Below are 21937 nucleotides of genomic sequence, written 5' to 3'. Positions count from 1 at the left end.
AGCGGCAGAGCCGTGCAGTTCCCAGGCCCATCAGCAGAGGTCTGCTCTCGCACGCGTCAGCCCCTCGGCAGGCGCCTCACCCTGCCACAAACCCGCCCGCGTTCCTCCTCCTAAAAAGACTGAGAGCCAAAAACTGGGCTATTTGCCAGAGTTTTTACCCTGCGCACAGATATGGACTAGAGATTTCAACAATACTAAACACAACTGTGAAATTACCTTGGCAATAAGGTTTATTATCATTTCCTTTCATGATTTCTAGACCAAGTTTTCCTTGAATTTGTTCCACGTATCTTTGGGCCAGTTGTAACTGCATAGAGGTTGCTTATTTTCTGTAAGGACTTTACTTCATGGTCTGTACCATAAGGAAAGCTTAACTCTAAAATACTCCTCATGTAGTATTTTAGAGATCTCCCTGTTACATTTTTATTTGTAATTTCCTGAGTCTGCAATTTTAAATAATTCTATCTTCTTACAGACAGGCAAAAGCTTTTTTAGTAAAAATATCCAGAAAAATAAAGTTACATTATGGAACGAAAAAAGCATTTCTTGGTTTGCAAACACATTTCTTGCATTTCAATTGTAATTCAATAGATGGGACAGGAAAATCCACGATCATAATTTTTCGCCATGGAGGGATCACTCCTAACTGGGTTTTATGTCCAGGAGACATGATCCATTGAACAATGACAATTTCTGGAAACTCATTACAGACAGCTGAGAAAATTATTGTATGTGCAAAGGGGAAACAGTTTTGAGGAACAGCCTTCATTGGCTGATTCAACTGGTTTCATTTGAGCCCCAACACTTCAAACCAAATAAACAGAACTCTTTCTCTACTTGGATACATACCCTGGCTCTTACTTGATAGTTATGGGCTGAACACATATGCCACAGCATCAATTACACTGCTGAAATTTCAGTTGTAAACACACGTACTAAGAGTTTCCTAAGCATACTGTCCCCTGCCTTAGCTTGGCACTTGTGAGCAAAATTTGATGATGAATAACTTGACACATACATTTCCCGCATTAAACACCAGGGAAATTCTAGGCTTATCCGGAGGACAGCGTTGGAAAACTCCAGCCTGACAGACCAGGAAAGAAATACAGGTAAGACATCTCCAAGTCATCAGAGGTGGTGCTTGTTTTGGGTGCTCATCCACCACCATTTGAAGTCATCAGGGTTCATGCCAGCCCTGTCTGCCCTTGGGCAGGAGCAGTTTATACATGCCAAATGCACCCTCCCACACGTGCTAAAAGGAGAAGTTCTTACACTCTTAGGAAGTCAAATTTATTCCAGTGGAACTAAATAAAGCCTGAGATTGGCACAAGGCTGCTTAAGGAGGATACAAGGAGTAAAGTACAAGAGAGGACAACTTACAGTCTGACTTAAAAATGTATTATTTTAACATTTGTGTAAAGGTCTCTAAAAACACTTTGAAGCAGAAAAATGTGCAGGGTAGTTACCATAACTTCATTTCCTTGCCTGCTTATAAGATGATCTGAAAAGCTAGGCCTAAAATTAGGTCTACTCTATGCTTAAAGAATTCATCAGCATAATTAAAGCTGAAAATCCTCCAGTGCAAATGCAGTAATATCTAAGTGCATCTACTGACATAGCTTATTCCAGTCCAATGGAGCAGCAGAAGCTTTCCCAGAACCACGTGTCCTGTAGCAGCCAAATAATACCTATCCAAAAGGCTTTTACTGTCTCTAAACAAAAACCAATAAATAAAATACATTTTTTCTAACATAGTTAAGGTGTTCACACTTTAAACGTACAGACAAGACTCCTAAATTTGAGGTCAGAGTTACACATGGTTCGAAGAATCAGTGATTTCCACTGGTTAATGAAGAGCTGGATCAGGTCTTTCAGCCAGACAGACCTCCATCATAGCTCTGCTATTCCAAACTAAATCTTACAAATCTCGAGTGAAATATCATTACCTGCTGACCCAGTCATATGTAAATCCCTACTAAATCTCAGGCCATTCAGAGTTATTCATAAAGGCATAGGAAACTAGTTTCCTTACACTTCCCTTAGAGTTTTTGGAGGGGGAAAGAGAGAATCCTACCTCAGCCTGTGTAAGAGCTTTGCCTTAAATGACCTATACATGGATTTGTGTAGGGACCAGTCAGAACAGTAGCCCTGGAGCATCAATACAAATTATATATTGCAACGCTTCATCTCTGCTGCTCCAGGAGCGTGTGATATTAAACTACACAGCCCAAGGCAGAGCCCACTGAGTGCCTGTCGCATCAGCCCAACATCCAACATCTTTGGTGCTGAACTGCCCCCGCAGGTCTGGCTGCACTGAAATCCTTAACAAAGCTGTTGATTGTCTGAGCCAAATGCTAGGCCCAGTCCTCTGGAGGGCTAGCTGCCCTTGCCGATCCTCCGGTCGTTACAGAAATAAAGGCAGACACTGCATTTAAACAATGCCAAGGATCGAACTCGCAGCGGTCCTGCCCATTTGTGTAGCCCGGCACACTCCTCATGAAGTGAGGCTCACCAGCTTACTCGTGTTACAGCAGAATATGCTCTGGTGTTTCTCATACAGTAGCAGAAATGCATTGCAGTGAGCAGAAATATGGGGAACAGAGGTGCTTTTTTTATGTGTGCACAAGCCTATACTCAACAGGGAAGCACAGCTTGGCTAAGCAGTACTGCTGGTGCGGACATCACCGATGCCAGGCAGACCGGTCACAGCTCTGACATCACGGACTACCGGTACGACTAGAAGACTTGGTCCAGAATGGCACCAATTTATATTTAGCGAAGGAAGCTGAAGATACTGCTGCTGTAGGGATTTCTACTGCTGCTACAGGACTCTGGGCTGAATCAGCAGAGCTGAAATGAGATGGACTTCAGAACTGGATTACAGAGTCAGGCGTATAAGGACAGACACTCCTGCCCACCTTCCCTTCGGTGTCAGGGAGACCACTCCTAGCAGCTAGAGAAAAGGCCATCTGTGATAACAGCACTAGGTCTGACATAGGTGTAAAGGTGAAGAGTACAACTTTACACTTCATTTATTATCATCGTTTAGAACAAAACTTTCAGAAATGGAACAGCATATGATATAGGAAGTAGCCACACGCAAAATGGGCCTAAGCTACCACTGAGCACATATATATGGTCCGTCAGATGCTCCCTGACCAACTGGCAGCAGGTGATCCAGAACAGGATAAGGTTAGGCTTTCTTCTGCGCTTGAGAAACACACACTATACAAAATGCTTTTAAACATGTTTTGACTTGAAGTCTGAACACCACTTGCCTTTGAGCAAAGAGTTTACCCAGAGCTCCAGTTCACCCTTTAAATGTCACCATACAGAACCATTAGCAATAATTACAGAAAACTCAGAATCGGCTTAAAACAGGTGCAAGCAAAGAGAACAGAGCTTATTGGTGAGCAAGCCCTGCATATTCATCCAAGGTACAAACCAAAACTCTACTGTAAATGATCAACTTACCTTCTCTGTGCTTCCATCTCATCTGGAGATGGCCCATTCTGGACCTGGCGCTGGGCAGCTGGACCTACCGGAAAAAAGAGAGAATGCTATGAGGAAGGCAACCATGGCTGACCTTTTCAAAAAGCAGTGCCACTCAGATTAATTGCTTCTTCATCTTACTGTGAGAGAAAAACCTCAAGCGTTACTGTCCTCTCTTTCCTTCTTTTTTTTTAAAAAAAACCAAACTATTTTTTCCTATTAGACAAATCATCACCTCCTGTAAATTTTTAGTCTCACTGGGAGAATCCGATGGCTAAATGTGTGAGCAGATTTGTCCAGAAACTTGGCATCATGATGGCTGTCGACTACTTACTAATCCCTTGGCGACAGCAAAGACCCACAGTGTTGCAAAAGATGTCCTGTTATCCAACAAGAGCAAATCAGAATTAAACACTTATCAACCCAAACATGTCACTCACAGATTTTTAAGGCTATTTCTCTCCATTTTCTTCATGTGTTTCTGCCAGGCAAAATGTCATCTGAAAACGAATTTAGAAAGTACGACTGCGTGAAAACAGGAAAGATGGCAGAAATGCATCTCAGTCAGAAATTCCAGAGTACTGACTGATCCTGATGAAATTGTGCACATTCTTGGAATGTGTTTAAGGACTAACATTTGCAGAAAGGGAACCCAGCAATTTCAGAAAATTGGGCCCATGTATTTCAGTTTTGGGTATCCCAAAAATGGAGCCAGTGACAAGCACTGAGTCAAAAGTTCTGACATTTAAAAATATCTTAGGATCGTGCACGCAATGAAGACAGTTCACTTCTTTAATGTTTCATGACTGACAACCTAATATTGTTTGTCACAGGCCTTTGGCAAACTATTTAGACAGAAATGCCACATTTTGTAAAGATCACATGAAACAATGAATGGGGGGGGGAGGGTGATTTTTTTTGGAAGCAAGCCTCAGGATAAAAATCAGAAGGTATTTGGGAAGCTCAGAGCAGGAGGCTCATATGTAAGGAGTTTAAGGGGCATACGAGATGCCATGTTACTGCGTGAATGCTTGTACTGTGCACCTTCAACACTGGAGTGAAAGAAGGCCAGAGCTACCCTGTGCAGCAGCTACAGCGTGAATTTAAACTTATGAACACAGCAGGAAGGCAGGTAAGGTCCCATCCCCAACCTGTGGAACTGGACCAGTTCCAGTTAGCGGGATTGTCGGTTTGGACCGGGTCTCTGGTGTGTGCAGGTAACACCCACGTCCTGTGCACACCCACAGACCTGGGAGATACTCCAATTAGCAGACTGCTGGGTGAAAGACACTCAAGACTTAAGTCAGTCCCACCTTCCTCACCGGGTAATAAATTCCGTGCTCATCACTGCATGAGATTCCATCACGAGAAGAATTCCCTTGTGTAAAGACTCAGCACCAAACAGAGGCGAGCACTCTGCCTGGGAAGAGCACTGAAAGCAGGCACCAGCGCAAACAAAGGCCAGAGGATGAGGCAGCAGAAACAACAATTCTTCCCTGGCAATAAATCACGTCAAAGTATACAGAAGGCTCCAGTGATGCCATCTTAACCTGGTACTTTGGCGTGAATCTTCTCCTGGGGCCAAATGCCTGGAAAAATAAGGTAGTGTGACCACTTTGACTAATGCCAGACATGCAGAAGGAATCAAAGACCAGGTTATCTATGCCACACAAAGAAAACCAACTCCTTTTTCCTATGGGCACTGTTACGTACTGGCTGTGTAGGTTTAAAACCAAACAAATACAGCCAAATCAATTGGGAAAGCAGCCTAAAGAAAACCGTTTAAGGCAACATTATAAAACACATCTGGAAATGAGGAATGTTGATTTTTATCACCTGGAGCTTTCTCAAGCTGATCTTGCATAGCAGGCAGGTAAAGGAAGAAGCATATGAATCACCAAACAAGTCCATCTCAATTTTCAGCACAAAGGAGTCCTAGTAAATTCATTACGTCTACTTATATTTTCATGTATGCTTGCAGGATTAAGACCACACTTGAAACTCAATACAGAGTTTTTGGTTGCAATACATGGTTGCAGAATGAACACTGGCTTTAAAAAAATCTGTCTGTGATACAGAAAATACCTAATATATTCCCAGGGCTGACCACAAGTCAGGTCAGACAATGCTATTGGAAAAACTTTCCCTCACTTCATCAAAATGACTTAATTTTACTCCCTTATTCAGAGATGAGCTCCATGCATTAACAGCCTCTGGTTTTTTTCTTTTTTACATTAAGAGCCCCAGCTGATTGTTTCAGTTGGCAGCATTCTCTTTTCATTCTGACTCGGCCATAGTGTGAAATGTCCTTAAAACAAAGCACATAACACTCCTAATTATGTTTTGAAAATGCCAGGTTTTTTTCATAGTTTCTATAGAAATGTCCTCCTCTTCTGGCAGACAAAAACAAGAGAAAAGATGAGAAGGAAAGAAGCTACTTCAGACCTGACTCAGTAAATAATCAACGTTCAAAACCTCTTTGCATAAGTGGTGACGAATTTGCACGTATTTTTATTTGCACATTAACTTAAAAAGCCAGACAACTTTTCAGATGCACAGGAGACACGACTGCACAGCCCTCAACATGCCATAATTCTCTCTCCGATACCTTGAGACATGTAACAATTAAGGTTTTCTGAGTAATTCCTCTCTTTCTACAGGTTTAGATTTCTTAGTTGAATAAACACACTGCAGCAAAACTTCATTCATTTAAATCTTCTCCAAACTTGTTCTTGGGGGTTGGAACTAGATGACCTTTAAGGTCCCTTCCAACCTGAACCATTCTGTGAGTCTACAATTCTATTTTACTAGTGACCAGTAGTGAGACATTAAAGAAGTGAACTGTCTTCACTCCATACCCAATTTAAGATATTTTTCACGTCCTCTTCTGCGCATTAGTCTTGTTCAGCACAATATTCTTCTCTAAGTGCTTTAGAAGTGAAGTACCCTAACAAAGCTGGGAGTGAAGAAAAAGGCAAGCATGAACAGAAGAGGAGGATGTAGCTCTAAGAGGGAGCTTGTCCTCGCTCCTGCGTAAAGCAAGGGGAGTACAAGTTGCTAAGACAATGCTATCTGAGGAAAAGCCTAGGCCAGCTGCAGAGGTCAGTCGCAGCCTATGGGAACAGGGATACCTGTTTTGTGTTCCTGCAGAGGCTTGTATTGACTGGAAGTGGTTGGAAAAGAGTTTGAGGAAAGTCGTACGTGGAGTTGTCCCGGGATAACAGGGTGTTCAGGGCAGTCACACCTTTTGCTGCCAGTGGGGTTGCAGCTCTTTTTGCTACCAGTGGGGAAACACACTGGTTCTGTTTGGCACTGGTCGGTGATTCACATGAGTTACAACCATAAGAAATAATCCCCTCTGGCATCCTGCTTGTGATCTTATTCAGCCTGATCATTTTTCTGTAGAAATATGAAAACTTAATTTGCAAACCCTAAAGAAAAAGCTCAGAGGCACCCTGTTGCGGCAGCCAAGATTTTGTCTGAGGGAGGTCAACACACTTAAAAGTCCAACTGAAAGTCTGTTCATTGTCAGAAACCCAAATTTTGCTAGATTTCCCCCCCTCCCAATCCAGAGTTCATGGCAGATCAGGCACACCTCCATCGGGTGTCAAGTGTGCAAACAACTTCAGTCTCTGCAATGGTGGAGCTTCTTGTTTCTGTTATCCTCGAGCTTGGTTTTAGCATGCTCATCCAAAGCTGGTACGGATACCAAAGGCAGAGATTGTTTTTACGCCTGGTTCCGTAAGTGTGTGCTCTACACTGCGCAGAGAGCAGACTCCTATTTGACTGGGAGATTTTTTAATTCAAGTGGGTTTCTAGGTTTAACCCTTCTCCACATTTTTAGATATTTCTCAGACCTGAGCAGGCGTGAACAGTAAGTGCTCTTGGTGGTTGCATCCTCATGCTTCTTGAACTGCCTCTGACCCTGACAGCCTTTGGGAACAGCCGCACCAAGAAGAGCGCTTCTCAGCACAATAACCAGGAGAGATGGTTTTGCTACTGACCCGTTTGCAGCTTCACAGCCATTGCAACCTACAGTTTTAGCAACTAATTAACGCAGGAGATACACTGTGAATACCCGTGTTTCCTTGCTTTGTTGCTTTGTAATAATTAACTATGTTTTTTATAAGCATCTTGTGATTCAGCTCAAGGCAGATTTTGGGAGCACACGGATGTTTTCCATGTTTGCTTTTTCTCCTCCCGCTCAGCCACCCCAGCACCTGCTCTGCCCTTCCCCAGCTGTCCCTGAAGAGGGTGATGGGGAACTCCCGGCACAGGGCACTGCTTCGCGGTGGGTACGATGGCTTCCGCGTGCCGGTGGCTGCTCCAGAACCACTGCGCCCTGCTACTGCTCGGAGATGTCCACGTCCAGACCAATGGCCAGCCACAACACAGGACCAAAGCTGCGACTGATGGAAAACCCGAGCTCCATGTTCCACTCTGGCACAGCTGCGGTGGGAAGGCAAAAGCAAGCAGGAACTGCTCTTCCCCTTCGGCAGCCCCAAGCAGAGTTTCCTTTTCCTCTTATGCTACAACTGCAAGCACCACTGACTGCCTACACTCAAAAAACCAGGCGCATTTCCCTAAGCAGCCAGGATTTTGTGCTTCTTCAATACAGAAGGTCCAATCTAACCCACCTACAGATCTTTTATTCATTACAGAGTCTGGAAGCAGCTCTCAGGTGGAGTTTCTGTAGGCCCTATAGACTCCATGGCGCTTATGGACCAGTGTGATCAATGTGGTGGGCTAAGGAAAGGGCCCAGAATCAGAGCTGAATAAGAAATATATCTGGGCTTTAAATCCACGAGACTGAAAATTTTTGTCCTGCATGTGAACAAAACGTGATGATTTTGTGTGAAAAAACCCAGCAGACTATGGGAGGAAAAGAGGCAAGAGACAGACAGACAGCTCTCCCTCCTTGCTTGATGCTTTCAGCCTGTACTTGGATTGCAGAAAGCTCTGGTTCAGGCACCAGGTCTGACCTGTCATCATTTATGTCCTGGGAATGTGATATAAAACATGCTTATCCTGACCAGAACGGAAGAAATCATTCCAGATTACAAGTTCCTGCAAAGGTTTTCTTTCCCACAGAAACATCTTTTAAATAAATTGGCATTTTCTACAGAAAAAATATCCGTTGTCAGAAGTGGTTTTGATCAATGCTAATCCCAGCGTCCCCATTCAGGGGACCCTGGGCCACCGTTCCCCGTGTCAGGGCACTGGGCAGGGACTCCTAGCCGGGCTGCTGCCAGCTCCTGGGGTCAGTCTGCAACCCCACGCTGGGACATGCATTTTGCTGTCTTCAGCATAACATCTCCCCTTCATCCCCACACAGCTGGGGGGGTTCCTTGCTCCCGGCTGCCCCCCACCCCCCACGGGCAGTGCAGCCTTGCGACATGCGTGTGAAATCAAGTGGGCTCCAGCCCCGCTCCGGCCAAGGGGGGAAGTTCTGTGTCTCCTTACACCATCGCTTCCCCCCGTTCGCAGCCTGGCTGTAATTTTAGCTTTCTTGCCACTGTTGGGCAATCGCGCTGCTGCTGCGGAGTCTCTGTCAGCTCTTGGAACATCTGCCTCTGCCCTGAGGGCCTCAACCTGCTCTCGGCCCTTTCAGTCCATCCTGGTGGGGACTGCACGTGGTGGAGATGTCCTGGCAGGGCCGCACACCACGAGGCAGCACCCACCGAGGGAGCCGGTGCAGGAGCCGGGCACAGCATGGCTGTGCTAGTGACACTGCGGTCAAACTCATTAGTAGAGACAATTATCCTGGACAAAGCACCGACCTAATTGGCCTAGATAAAGCATGTAGATAAAGCGTGTAGATAAAGCAGGGTGCCTACACTACTTCTGGGGAGCCCAACCAGAGACGGATGACACGGCAGGTCAAGTACTCCTAAATTCCCATGGCGAGTTAAAGGACTGGGAAGAGGGATCACCCCATCCCTACAGCTGGGCAGAGCCACAGGCCCCTCACATGTGCTGCCATGGAGTTTCCATGCCAGGGAGTTGGGACTCCACAGGTCCTGCCTCATTTGATGGGCAACAGCTCGTGCGTTAGACACGCTGCGGGAAGCGCCTGTCCGACAGGGATGCAGGGGATGAAGCAATGCACGGACAGATGGACGAACGGGGCAGTTTTGTCCATGGGTCACTTGCGGCTCAGTTTTAAAAACGTTAACGCCACTGGGGTTTTGTTGTGCTGTGAACTATGCTACAGAGCACCTACCGCTCCGTACAGGCCTGTTTGCATCACAGAGAGCAAACCACCCTGGCAGAGAGAGGGAGCACACCCACCCAAGGGAGGGTTTGGGTAGAGTGCCACCAGACCTGCTTTCAGGCAGTGTTTGCCTCATTCCTATTAAACATTAACATAACATGGAGTTTCAGGCTGTTATTCACAGGCCAGCTGCCTTCACAGCATTTATAACACTACGTTAAATACCTTCTATAACATCATTTACCCACAGACAAAACTCTTCCTCTGAGAACTGCAAAGAACTTTATCAGCCTTAATTAAGCTTCTCCAATGCTGTGAGGCAGAAGTTAAGTGACTCAATTACACCCAGGCCATGTCTGCACAGGTAAAATTTGTTTGCATGAATTTACCTACAGGTGAGATTCGCTACTGACACAGTTAAACCTGTGCACAAGGTCACCTAAGGCACTCTTACTCTGATGCAGACCCAATTAGCTTTGGTTTTACCTAAGGCAAGAAGAGTGCAGGGAAATGAGCATTTCCATCTCTGTGCCAGAAAACTTCTCTAGCTCCCTCCCTTTTCCCTTGGTGACCAACATCCTCTCAAAACCATTCCCAGCAGTGTTGCACCTAACTTCACTTTACCTTGTGCTCACTGGACAAGGAGCAGTGCGTATCCAGGTTCCAGCTCTGTTGAACTGCAGAAACTCCCAGCTTTGGAGCTCTTAAAAGCGCCATTTGCAAGATTGCAACTGCTTTATCTTTTACCTTTCACCTGTAAGATTACTTTAATCTGAGATGAAACGGCCCTCCTTTAACGGAAATGAGGGTGCGAGCATAGGGGTCTGTATGAAGTCTGTTCATTAAAACTAAAAACCGACTTAAAGTTACTGATGTAGATAAGATTTAAGGACAGCGACAGAGCTGGAAAAACAAGCCTGGTATTTAACGTGGGAGTGTCCTACCCTATCCGTCGTTCACACCTCCTGCACTGTGCACAGCCCCTTTTTTTCTTTCTTTTTTTTTAGGAAAAACAACACATGGAATTGCAAGGGACCTACGTGGCTGCGCATGTGCACGGAGCAGGATAGAAATCATCTTCAATTGACCAGAAGTGCTGCTGAACACATCAGCATGAAACCAGAGTGCCTTTGATTCAACTGGTAAAGCTGTTAAATTCAGCTACTTTACATAAAATATGATGGCAGTTGTTTGATCCTGACTGTTTATCTGTCATGGCACTAGCATAGCATTTGACAGTTTTTCATGCTGCTGTCCTGGCAAAGCTGGAGGAGAAAAACTTTTTAAATTCTGAATGCACAGACGAGTGGGTGCTAAAGCAGCTCCCGCAGTAAGCAACGGCTCGCTGGCAGCAGGGATCATATTTAATACGTAAAGGACGAGGCGCAGGTGCATTTATCTCCGCGCCAGTGCCTCAGCTCAGGAGCACAGCTTGGGTTACTTCTCACATAAAAGACAGCCCAACCGGCTTTAAAGAATTTTAAAAACACACACAGGTGACCGCATGAACAGGAAGCCTTCCACGATGAGGAAGCTCTGGGGCTGTCGGGGTCAGCATACCCCCAGAACGCAGCCTGGGGTGGTGGGACTGCGTCCCTGTGGATAGGGCACGCAACAGGGAGTGGGACATCCACGTGCCCGTATTTTATGCGGTGCCTGATTAACGTAAAATACTAGAATTGCTGAGAACTGGGAATGATGTTGCTCTCAGCAGGTCAGCTCTAACAGGAAGGAGAAAACCGCAGGCTGATCTAGAATAGCACGAGCCCGTCGGGGCAGGTGGGAAATGAAAGTTACAGTTCCCCCGGGGCAGGGGAAGTGGCTGAACCTTGGTCCCACACTTCCCAGGGAAGTGCTCAAGCACCAGACCATCAGGATGGCAGCAAAGCGGAAGGTGACACCTACACAGCTCACTGGAGCAGGCCCCAGCGCTGCGGAGCCCAGTGCAGGTGTTGGGACGGGACCAGACCCTGTGCAGCACCGGCTTTCCAAGGAACAGAGTACGGCCAGCCACGCAAGCGCAGGAAGCCCCCGCGCGGGTCAGGGAAACGCAGAAGTGGAGTATGCCAGGAGGATTCTGTCTGCTGTGCTGGGCTCTGAGCAAGAAAGAACTAATTCAGCGGCCGCTCAATTATGCTCTCATGAAGCAGAGGCGGGTAGGGCAGCCACCTACCACGCAGTGGCCACCGTCAGCACCCCCCTCCTTCGCGGGGTCTCTGCTGCGTTCTGAGAAACGGCCTTGCTTCCGCAGGCAGTTTCATGATAAGTAAGCATCCTACTTAGTTGATGACCAATTGCTTTTGTTATGGGAACTGCCTACGGCTCTGAGAAAAATGGTGTGTGAACAGAAAGCTATGGGAATAGTTCTTTTTGTTTAGGAAAAAGTTTTTTAATTTCTAAGGGTGCGATTACAGGGTTGCTGGGCTTTATAAACACACACAGGTAAGATGGTGGGACAAGATGCTAATCAGTGCCATAAGTGAGAAAGTCCATAAAATCCAGGACTGTGACACTAGCTAAAAAAAGGTATTAAATTAACCCCATAATTATTAGTGTTAAACAAACAAGCCCACAAGCACTTCAGTTATTTTTTTTTTTTCTCTCCTTTTTTTGACTGTTTTTTAGAACATGCATCAAGCTTACTTTCCCACACATCCAGGTCTGAAACTCTTCAATAAAGGTTAAGTTTAGCTTATGTCATGCCTCTAGTCATTAGTGAAGCTTTAGGAAGAACACCAAGTACCATCAGACTCTTGTTGAAATCGAGAGCATTAGCAATTCCGAGGAGCTGTCATCTCCGTGCCACTGCGTGGGGGTCTGGTTAACGCCAGAGCCCAGGCAGTAGATGCTCCAAAGAAGCCAAGGGTGTAAATCAATACGTACCATCTAAACATATGGCTTATACTGCAAAGATATTTTCCTGAATTTGATTTTAATGAGTTGAATTGTTTTGCTCTGGTGACAGTTTGCCAGGTGCTGTCCCAACAGAGAAGGGAGCACTGGGAAGGCTGGCCTTGTGCTCTGCAGTAAGAGCATCGCTGAGCTCAGAAAGCCCTTTCCCGCTGATGTCTCAAGCCCCATGCATCTGTTCGGTGAAGTATAAATTGACTATCATCCTTTAGCTAAGTGTGACTGTGTGTATTTGCATATGAGTACATGCATATACCTGTTTATACCCACTTCATACTTACAATTCCTTACAGAAAATACAAAGCAGGAATTCAATCCTTTTCTGGGACAAATTGAATCTCTGAAAATCTCTGAAGTCACAGAGAAAAAGACCCCAGCCACTGGCATGTACAGGAGTTCAATCAGCTGATATTTACACACTTAGCTGTTCAAACATCATCTCTAGTTTTGTTTAATAGTAAGACTTATGACATGTTATATTGGAAAAATATATATACATAGTGTAGCCTGGTGCAGCACCCAAGGCACCTGGAGCACCACGGTCTGTTCTTGGCCCCACTCCATATACAACCTTGCAAGGCAAGTCTCTCAGTTTTTAAGTGTCTCCTTCCTTTTTCATTCTCCGGCAAGACAGTAAATCCCTCCTGGCAGTCTTTCTCCACGATGTGGAGAAGAGCAGGGCCCCGTATGTGCATTGAAGCAACATGTACACACAGAAAACACCACATTATAAACACACAGTTTGCATCTAGTTAATCGTTAGGATGCAGACAAGATCAATTTTACCAAGATTTAAACCCCAACACTGCTGCTGTAAAACAACTAGGCCTGTAGTGCCAGGACAAGGGGTAATGGGTTTAAATTGAAAGTGGGGAGGTTTAGAGTAGGTATCAGGAAGAAGGTCTTCAAGGAGAGGGTGGTGAGGCACTGGAACAGGTTGCCCAGAGAAGCTGTGGATGCCCCATCCCTGGAAGTGTTCAAGGCCAGGCTGGATGAGGCTTTGAGCAACCTGGTCTAGTGGAAGGTGTCCCTGCCCATGGCAGGGGGGTTGGAACTAGATGGTCTTTAAGGTCCCTTCCAACCCAAACCATTCTGTGATTATATAACTAGGATAGGCACCTGTACCTGGACAGAGTGCTGGAAGGCAGATGACTTTCCTACAAAACACGACTACAGGGAGACATATTTGGGGATTTATGAAAAAAAAACATGACAAAACATCATTAGAAATGGGTAGCACTCTTTGATAATAAACTCACAAGTCAAATTCAATGGATAAACAAACAAAAAAAAAATTAAATACAGCATCTGATCCCGTTCACATGCACACCAAAAACCAAGCTCTCTAAGGGAAGCAGGAGTCCCACTAACCAGGAAGGTCCATAGTAAAACCATCCATCCTCCACAGCCTGATGTCCCAAGCCTACACAACCCTGCAAATCCTCATTTCCAGAAAAGCTAACAGGAATTGACAGTCACAGCCAGCTCATTATGGAGAAAAAAATCAGGTAAATATCCAGATAACTATAGGAGGTATAAAATGCTGCCCTTGTTGATACCTGTTTTTTAAAGGAGTATCTATTCCATGAGTACAGATGCTATTCATTAGCAAGTAAAGGCAGAAGCAATCCAACACGTTGATTCAGAAGTCATCGTCCCATATTCTCGCTGTAATGACTCCTCCTGATTTAACAGCCCTGACAAATGCCCATGTCATCTGAACCTAATGGGTCATGTCCTCCAAATATTATCTCAGCATTCTACTGCCTGCCTGCCAGAATTAGAAGCAAGCAAAAGACAAACGATCCCTTGATGAGCTACAACGGCATGCCACTTCCCAGCACGACTGGATGGCGGCACAGAACGCTGCCATGGAAAAAAGCCCTAGCACAAGCACCCCTTCCCCCTTCCCAGGATGGCTCCCACCGGAGCACAGCATGCAAAAGGACGGGGTGTGCAAGGCAGCAGGGAGGTTTCCATCACCTACAAGACATTCGGCACAGGATGACGCAGTCACAGTGGCAGAGGCAGAAGCAGTGCCAAATCCATTCCCTGCTGACCATAGTATGGCAGCAGCCTCCTCAGCGCACTCCTCTCTGCACCTTCCTCATGCCCAGCACTTACCCACCGCCCCGCTGCAGGCCAGGTTTCACCAGGTGTAATCTATCCACCGCTGCAGCAGCAGAGTGGGCCCAGCCACTTAAATATTTAATCAGACCCTCTTCCTCGCCTATCATAACGCTTCAGGGTGTCTGAAGCCAGACTCCATTGTCTGGACTTTCACCTAATACCACGAAAGTCAGAAAGAAATTGTATTTTCTGCCTCCTGCCCAATCAGACCACCATATGTTCACCTACAAACAAGTAATTAAAATAGATGAGAGGTGTGAATAAGCAGAAAGGGAGCTTGTACTGGGGAAAAAATGACTGCAAAGAACATGCAGGATCAAGTTCACTGGCGGTGTAGCTGCTGAAGTCAAAGGGGTTACACCAGCGATGAATGTTGAGCGCTTGTCTGAAAATACGAGTGTGAATGTGCTGGATTCAGAAATAAATACGTACAGCTTAAAATACCCATCTACTGTCTTTCAGTTCTCTTCGTGATCTCATATTCCAGACCTCCTCTGATCCCAACGCTTTTCCCCCTTTCTAGTCTGTCTGCTAATCGCTTTCCTGTGTTTAAGTATGGCAGGTCTCGCAGAGGCGGTCCAGTTGAAGTTAATGGACAGTTTGTATGAGGAGTCCAAACAGAGTATTTATTTCCTGTCATCTTTGCCTTACCACCAGACCTTTGGTCTGCTTCTTGCCCTTCTCCTTGCCTTCGCATTATTCTGCCTGCTGGGGACTTCACACAGCCCCATCCTCTGCTCCTCAGGCAAATTCAGAGCTGTTTTAAGGGGATCTATCTCCATAGCCTCAGTGACACTGTAATTTAGATCGATTAATATCTTGACCCACTGAACTCAGGTCTTTTATCTAACATCTGATTTCTCGGATATGCTAAATAAACACTACAGGGCTCTTCCTAGAGCAGGTGGAGTCCCAGGTGGAGACAGCTTCATAACCACTGAGCAATATAGAAGAGCCACTCCCATCTTCTCAAACAATGCAGTCAGCATCACTGAGCAGTAGCTCGCTCCTGTACCTGCCTCCTAAAGCACACTCGGAGTGCCCGAGTGATATGGAGATACTCTAATAGCAAAGCTGCTTATCCTATGTTTTCTAATGCTTGTTGATATGAATTATTTATGTTCCATTTTAAGTCTACAATATCGATACCTCTCAGGTATGCTCCACTATCAGATATAGCAAAATAAGTATTAACTAATTAGTATTTGAGACACTGACATTGTTTAGGCCCAGACGACAACTAAGCACCGCTTCCCCCAGTGGGACGGGGAGGACAAAATGTAAGGAAAGGCTTGTGGGTCAGACCAGGACAAGGAGGGAGATCATTCACCCACGAAGGCCAAAGGCAAAACAGACTTGACTTGGGGAAAAAGTCAATTTAATTTGTCATCAATCAAATCAGAGTAGGATAATAAGAAATAAAGCCAAATCTGAAAAACACCTTTCCCCCACCTCAGCTTTGCACACGCTTTCTCTACCTCCTCCAGCCCAGCAGCACAGGGGGATGGAGAATGGGGGTTGCGGTCATTCCATCACACCTTGTCTCTGCAGCTCCTTCCTCCTCAGGGGAGGATCCTCACACTCAGCCCCGGCTCCAGCGTGGGGTCCCTCCCATGGGAGACAGTCCTCCATTAACTTCTCCAACGTGAGCCCTTCCCAGGGGCTGCAGTTTCTCACAAAATACTCATAAAGCCATTAGAAGCACATCAGCAAACAAGAATATTGCATTCAAACCTGAATGTAAGTTCAGGGTCGCACAGCCATAAATGCCAATGGTCCTATGTAATCACTTTCTGAGAGTTTAAGAAAATCCAGCAATACATTTTAATAAACAAAATCAACACTAAAATGATAAAATCATAGACCATGTTTTATCATAGGGACCACAGATTTGTAGACAAAAAGGTGTGATCAAAGCACTGCTTTCTCAGTTTTGAGGACACTCCAAATTCTTTTTCTTCTCCTGTGCTTTCCTCCTATATTTCACAATGAAGAGAAGCATCTGGCTGGTGTAAAACATCAGGTCTTATCTCTGAAGCGCTGACTAACCCTGCACCACCACTGGAACTGTCTGCTCTTTCAGGAGAAAACAGCACTATACAAATATAGGCAATTAAAACCAATATACTAAACTGATGAGGGAGTCTGTAAACTCAGAGATGTACAACCTCATTCTGTCATAAGAATGCATCTAACTCTTTCAATGACTTATTTGGGCAAGACTATCTGTATTTTCTTTATTGCTGTCTTGCACACTTTCAGTGTTTTGGGTTAAATATGCTCATGACCAATAAAAAGCTGAAAAAAATCATTTGAGGCCAAATAGCATCTCAGCAAATCTCAGACTGATCTAACAGAGACTAACAAATTCCTGCAGATCCTTCTGCAGACTTACCACCTGCACAGAAAGCACCCTGCCAACAAAGTCTGCCCCACAGCCAGGAAAACGAGTGAGTGGGTATGCTTACTTCTCCCTCCGCCTAACCCTAAGATTAATGTATTATTTTTAAATAGCTCATTCAAACACAAAGTGGGGCAGCAGAGCCAGTGCCACCACGCCACTGAGTAAGCAGCACAGCATGACTCTACATGGTCTGCAAGGAGAGGACATATGGACTGGGAACAGGTTCCCTCAGGGACTCCACCATCCCTTCTGACTCTGAAATGAAGATTGGGATCCACAATCACATCAGCAAGACGTGACTCATCCCAGGTGGGAAACAGTAGCATGGCCCACAAGAAAAATAAGTAAAGAACCTGAGAAAGCAGATGCCCCAGAGCACATCACGTGAGTCACCACCTCTGCTTCCACTTTGGAAAAAGAAAGTTAGGACTCACTGAACACGATCAGTGCTGGTCTAAGTTTGGAGAGAAGAAAAATTCAGGTGTGGCCGAAAGCCTTGTGACCAAATCTTTTTATAACACCTGTATTGGGCTTCCTAAGCAGTGGTACATGTGACACTGAAGTCACTAAGAAGTGATACTCTGCCATACAGCATGTGGTTCTGGGCATAAAGCCCCCCCGAAACCTCATAATTTCTTACTATTATTACTTGACTCTTCCATTCACAGAGGTTACAGGCCAGCTTGCCTGTGGCAGGACAGATGACTCCTGAATGAGCAGCGCTTGCAGATGTTGTGCACCTAAAAAGATTTTAAGTAATGATTCAGTTGACCACCTCTTACGCCTGTGTAAAAAAACCACCTTGACCCTATTCTGAGCATGAACCAAAACAGATGGCTAGAAGGCAAACACTCCCTCAACTAACTGCTCCTGCAATCCTTCCAACAGGAAGTCAGTCGTGCAAATTGCATTTTTACAAATATAAATCACTACTGAGTCTGTAACAAAGGCTGCCAAATCACTCTGGATGCCCAGCGCTTACCTGGTGCAGCGGTCCTCTGAGAGGAGATGTGCTAGAAAAATGCTTCTTTTTCAAACAGGAGTTGGAAAACTGTCATTCCCCTGTCCACAGCAGTAAAAATAAAGGACAACTCTGATCCTGCAAGTGGCAGCAGGCAGGCAGGTGGCTCTCCTACGTGAACCCTTTTGCAGGAAGACTATAATTATCTGTTTGAGCACTGACTGATTATATCTGGAGGCTCTGCACTTACGAGCCCATATCCCACTGATACAACTTGGTCATTTTACTTTCTGTACGTTTTTCCCTTAATTGAAAAGGTTGCTATCCTTTTTTATTCCTAATATCTATTATCCATGCTTGGGGAGGCACTTAACAGCCGTAGGCAGCTAAGAACCCAGAGGCCGTGCCAAAGCTGAAATAACACTATAAAGAGAACTGAGTGCTTGGTTTCGTGATTTTAGTAGAGTCTTTATCCACTGGCACTCTGAGAAGGTCTGTTCTCTAAAGAGCTCTGGAAAACACTCAAGGAGAACAATGAACTCAAGTTCCTTAGCTGGGCAAACCATACTAAAAAAGCCATCATCATCCCACTGCCCAGATCACTGGAGTTCTAAAGATGGAAACCAGTTTCTCATATTGAGGATCAGTGTCAGATGTTTTGTTCTACGTGTAGAAGCAGCTTACACTGAACCAAGCTTAAGTTTTTATATTGCCTTTCTCTGCTCTCAACCTCCATTTCCATCATCACTTCCAAAGGACTCCAGGGTGGCATGCCAAGGACAGCCGAAGTGTTTCCCACCAGTACACAATGCTTGTGGGATGGCTGTTAGTCGTCAAACACCACATGCACATACCCTAGCAATCTGTTTGGAGTAAGACTGTATGGAGCAGATTTAAGAGCTGGGAGAATGCACCCCACTCATCTCCATGTTTTGTCTCTGAAGCTGCTCCCATACTGACCCAGGACTCCAAGCTGATGAATCCTCTCCCAAATTTCAGTGTCTGCAATACCAGCATAAGGGAGTGAGACCAACCTAGGAATCATAAAATCATAGAATCTTTTAGGTTGGAAAAGACCTTTAAGATCATTGAATCCAACCATTAACCTAACTCTGGTAAGCCCACCACACAGAATAGAGCAGGTAACCTTCATTTCTTACATGGACAGCCCAGGTTCAGGTGCCTGAACCAGGACTCGCCCATGGGAGTGAGAAGACCCACCTGGCACAGCATCTCTTTCAGAACTAGACCCTAATATATATTTCCAGTTACAAACCATTTTAAATAGGATGCAAGACGAAAAGTTTCTGCCAAGAAATAGAGAGCAAGAAGCATTTCAGGCAGATGTGAGTCTCACAGACTAAGCCCAGACAACCCCTGTCAACTCAACTAAAGATTACAGCTACCAGAAATTTATCTGCGTTGGAGCATCTTGTACTGATGCCATTCTCTAATAATAGGATGGATACGATTAAATCGTGTCAGTGTTTGTGGTACTAAATCAAACTATTTTTAAAAGCCATGCCTGCACTTCACATCTCTTTTCTTTGCAGGGTGCTGCTAGGGACAAAGTAGGTGCACAGGAAAGATGAAGGCTAGTAAGTCATTTCTGATGACAGCTGCCCCACTTGCAAGTTATTTCAGCTGCTGCCTGTCAGTAGCCTATAGTATGGTAAAAATTACTTAGTCACTAGTCACATACCTGTATTTCAATATATAGCTGTCTAAATTGTCTTCTACAAAGGATTTCAATTAATGTAACTGATGGGGAATTCTGAAGTCTATGCTACACTGCTATTAAGATCATTTGGTATAAAGGAAGTGCTGGCATTGATTCAGTACTTCTTAGAGGGCTCAAATTTAATTAAACTTGAAAATTCATTATGATTCAGTTGAAAATGTTCAGAAAGTGCATTCTGTTCCCTGAGAGTAAGAGCAGGCATTTCATGGGAGATGGTGATGTATGTTTCGTATGATGCAGAAAGCCTCAGACCCAAGAAAAAGCCCCAAACTCCTGTAAAGAGCCTAGCAAGCACAATTCAAAAATATTTGAGCTTTACAAACTCCTGGTTACATCAAGAGTCTCCTAAAACCTCCTCAGTTCTCAGTGCCAATCTGAAAGAGGGATGAATCCTCCCCGGCGGCGTGTCTCTCTGCCGATTACAGGAGGAGCCTGGGTGAGACTCCATGCCAGACTTTTAGTCCTGTAAATATAGCTGGGATGAGTCTAATCCTGAGAGACTAAGCCATAAGCTCTGTCCAAATACCCGTAGATTCAGGGAGGGTTTAAAAACGTAGTACCGCTCCGCATCTTGGCTCACGGCTGGTGACTCACTGTTGGGTGTGCCAGAGCAAGCCTTGCGGCGGGCAAGGCGTGCAAACGCTCCTCGTCTTGAGTAATAAATATCTGTTTGGCTCTGTCTTACATCCCCCGCTAAATTAAACAAGCTTTCCCTCTCCCTGTTCATCCCCAGGAATGAGGAGGAGGTTTATTAATCATTGAGCTTGGATGACCAACTTTCTGTCCTATTATCTGGCTTTATTGGAAGGAGGCTGGCGAGGTGAGTGGTTGTGAGACAGCTGTGACACAAGGCACGTATCTTCCCTCCCAGCACAGGGAAGAGGACTTCCCAGAATGAGAGTTAAAAATAGCTGGTTTGCCTTAAAGGGTGTATTCACTTTGAAACATGGAAAACAAGTCTTAGCTGCCACCTCTAATATGACAGGCATTTTTAGCCGCCTGGTCTCTGTCAAAATACCTACTGCTCTGCTTTTTTTTCTTCTTGAATTTTTACCATTTCAAAGATGCTTTTCACCACATTATGAGAAGCTTGCGGGGAGAGAGGGCAGATACGGCCTCCTAAATTACATTAAACCCAGCCTTATTCACACCAAAAAGGCTCTTCAAGGTTATTTCTTGAAATCTATTGCCGCCCTGCCTTTCTTCCCACATTTCTCACACCAGCGTTGTTTCAGCTCCCCAGCATCCTTTCAGCCCTGCTCTGTGCCCACCCACCCAGGCGGAGGGCAGGCTGGCCACGTCCCGCCCAGCGCTGCGACGGCCGGACAGTCCGGTTTGGAAACATTAATGAGGCAGGTGCCCGAGCTCGGTGCTCTCAGAGGCAAGGTTCCATTCAGACGCAGTATTTTATCAGTGAGGGTAACGAGCCACTCGGGAAAGCTTCACTGGGGAAATGGTAGAATCTCAATCACATGCAGTTATTAAATCAAGATTGTGGCTTTCTGAAGCGTGCCTTTTTAGCACAACCAGGGCATTTCATACTTGGTAAAGGGTTTGCGGGAAGAACACCACAGGTTTGAAAACAGAAGTCAGAGTAGATGGCTTTAATGATCTCTTCTGACCCTAAAAATCTAGGGATCTAGCATAATTGGTCATCCCTTTCTTTACAGTAAGGGGAATCTTCGGGGAATCCATTAAAGCTTAAAAGCCTGCCAAGCGGAGAAAATTACCGTAATGTCTCCAGCTGCTTTTCCCAGAATTTTACATGAATCCTTCCCCTGGCCCCAAGGAAGCCTTGCCGCTTCTCGTCCGAGCAGCTTGAGCAAGGAGCATGGTTGGGCTGCTCCACTCTACAGGTCCTTACGGGCTGCCCCCTCCCCACGTGTCTCCTCTCAGATACTGCCAAGCCACTGAAAGAATTGGGAAGGTTTCCTTGCCATTCCCAGACAATGGTATAAGCATTTCTTTGCAAGTCTGGAAGCCGGCACCACAATTCACATTGAAGAAGCAGCTGACAGGACCAAGCAGAGCTTCCCAGGCCTGCAAACAGCTTGCAGATTTAAGTGGTAGCCTAAATAAGAACCG

General features: G+C 45.4%; 1 protein-coding gene across 1 annotated transcript in view; it reads right to left on the bottom strand.

Moving 5' to 3' along the window:
• Positions 1-3474: 3474 nt before the first annotated feature.
• LOC104514317 (ena/VASP-like protein) overlaps positions 3475-21937 on the bottom strand; it is a gene marked incomplete at its 3' end in the record, with an annotated part of 58650 nt that continues 40187 nt past the window's right edge. The window contains exon 4 of the mRNA XM_010157957.1: positions 3475-3538. Coding sequence (XP_010156259.1) covers positions 3475-3538 — 64 coding nt within the window. The remainder of the gene's footprint in view (positions 3539-21937) is intronic.

Source organism: Eurypyga helias, unplaced genomic scaffold, assembly GCF_000690775.1.
Source record: "Eurypyga helias isolate BGI_N326 unplaced genomic scaffold, ASM69077v1 scaffold15148, whole genome shotgun sequence".
In the NCBI taxonomy this organism is placed as follows: domain Eukaryota; kingdom Metazoa; phylum Chordata; class Aves; order Eurypygiformes; family Eurypygidae; genus Eurypyga; species Eurypyga helias.
This window is presented reverse-complemented; position numbering and strand designations above follow the sequence as displayed.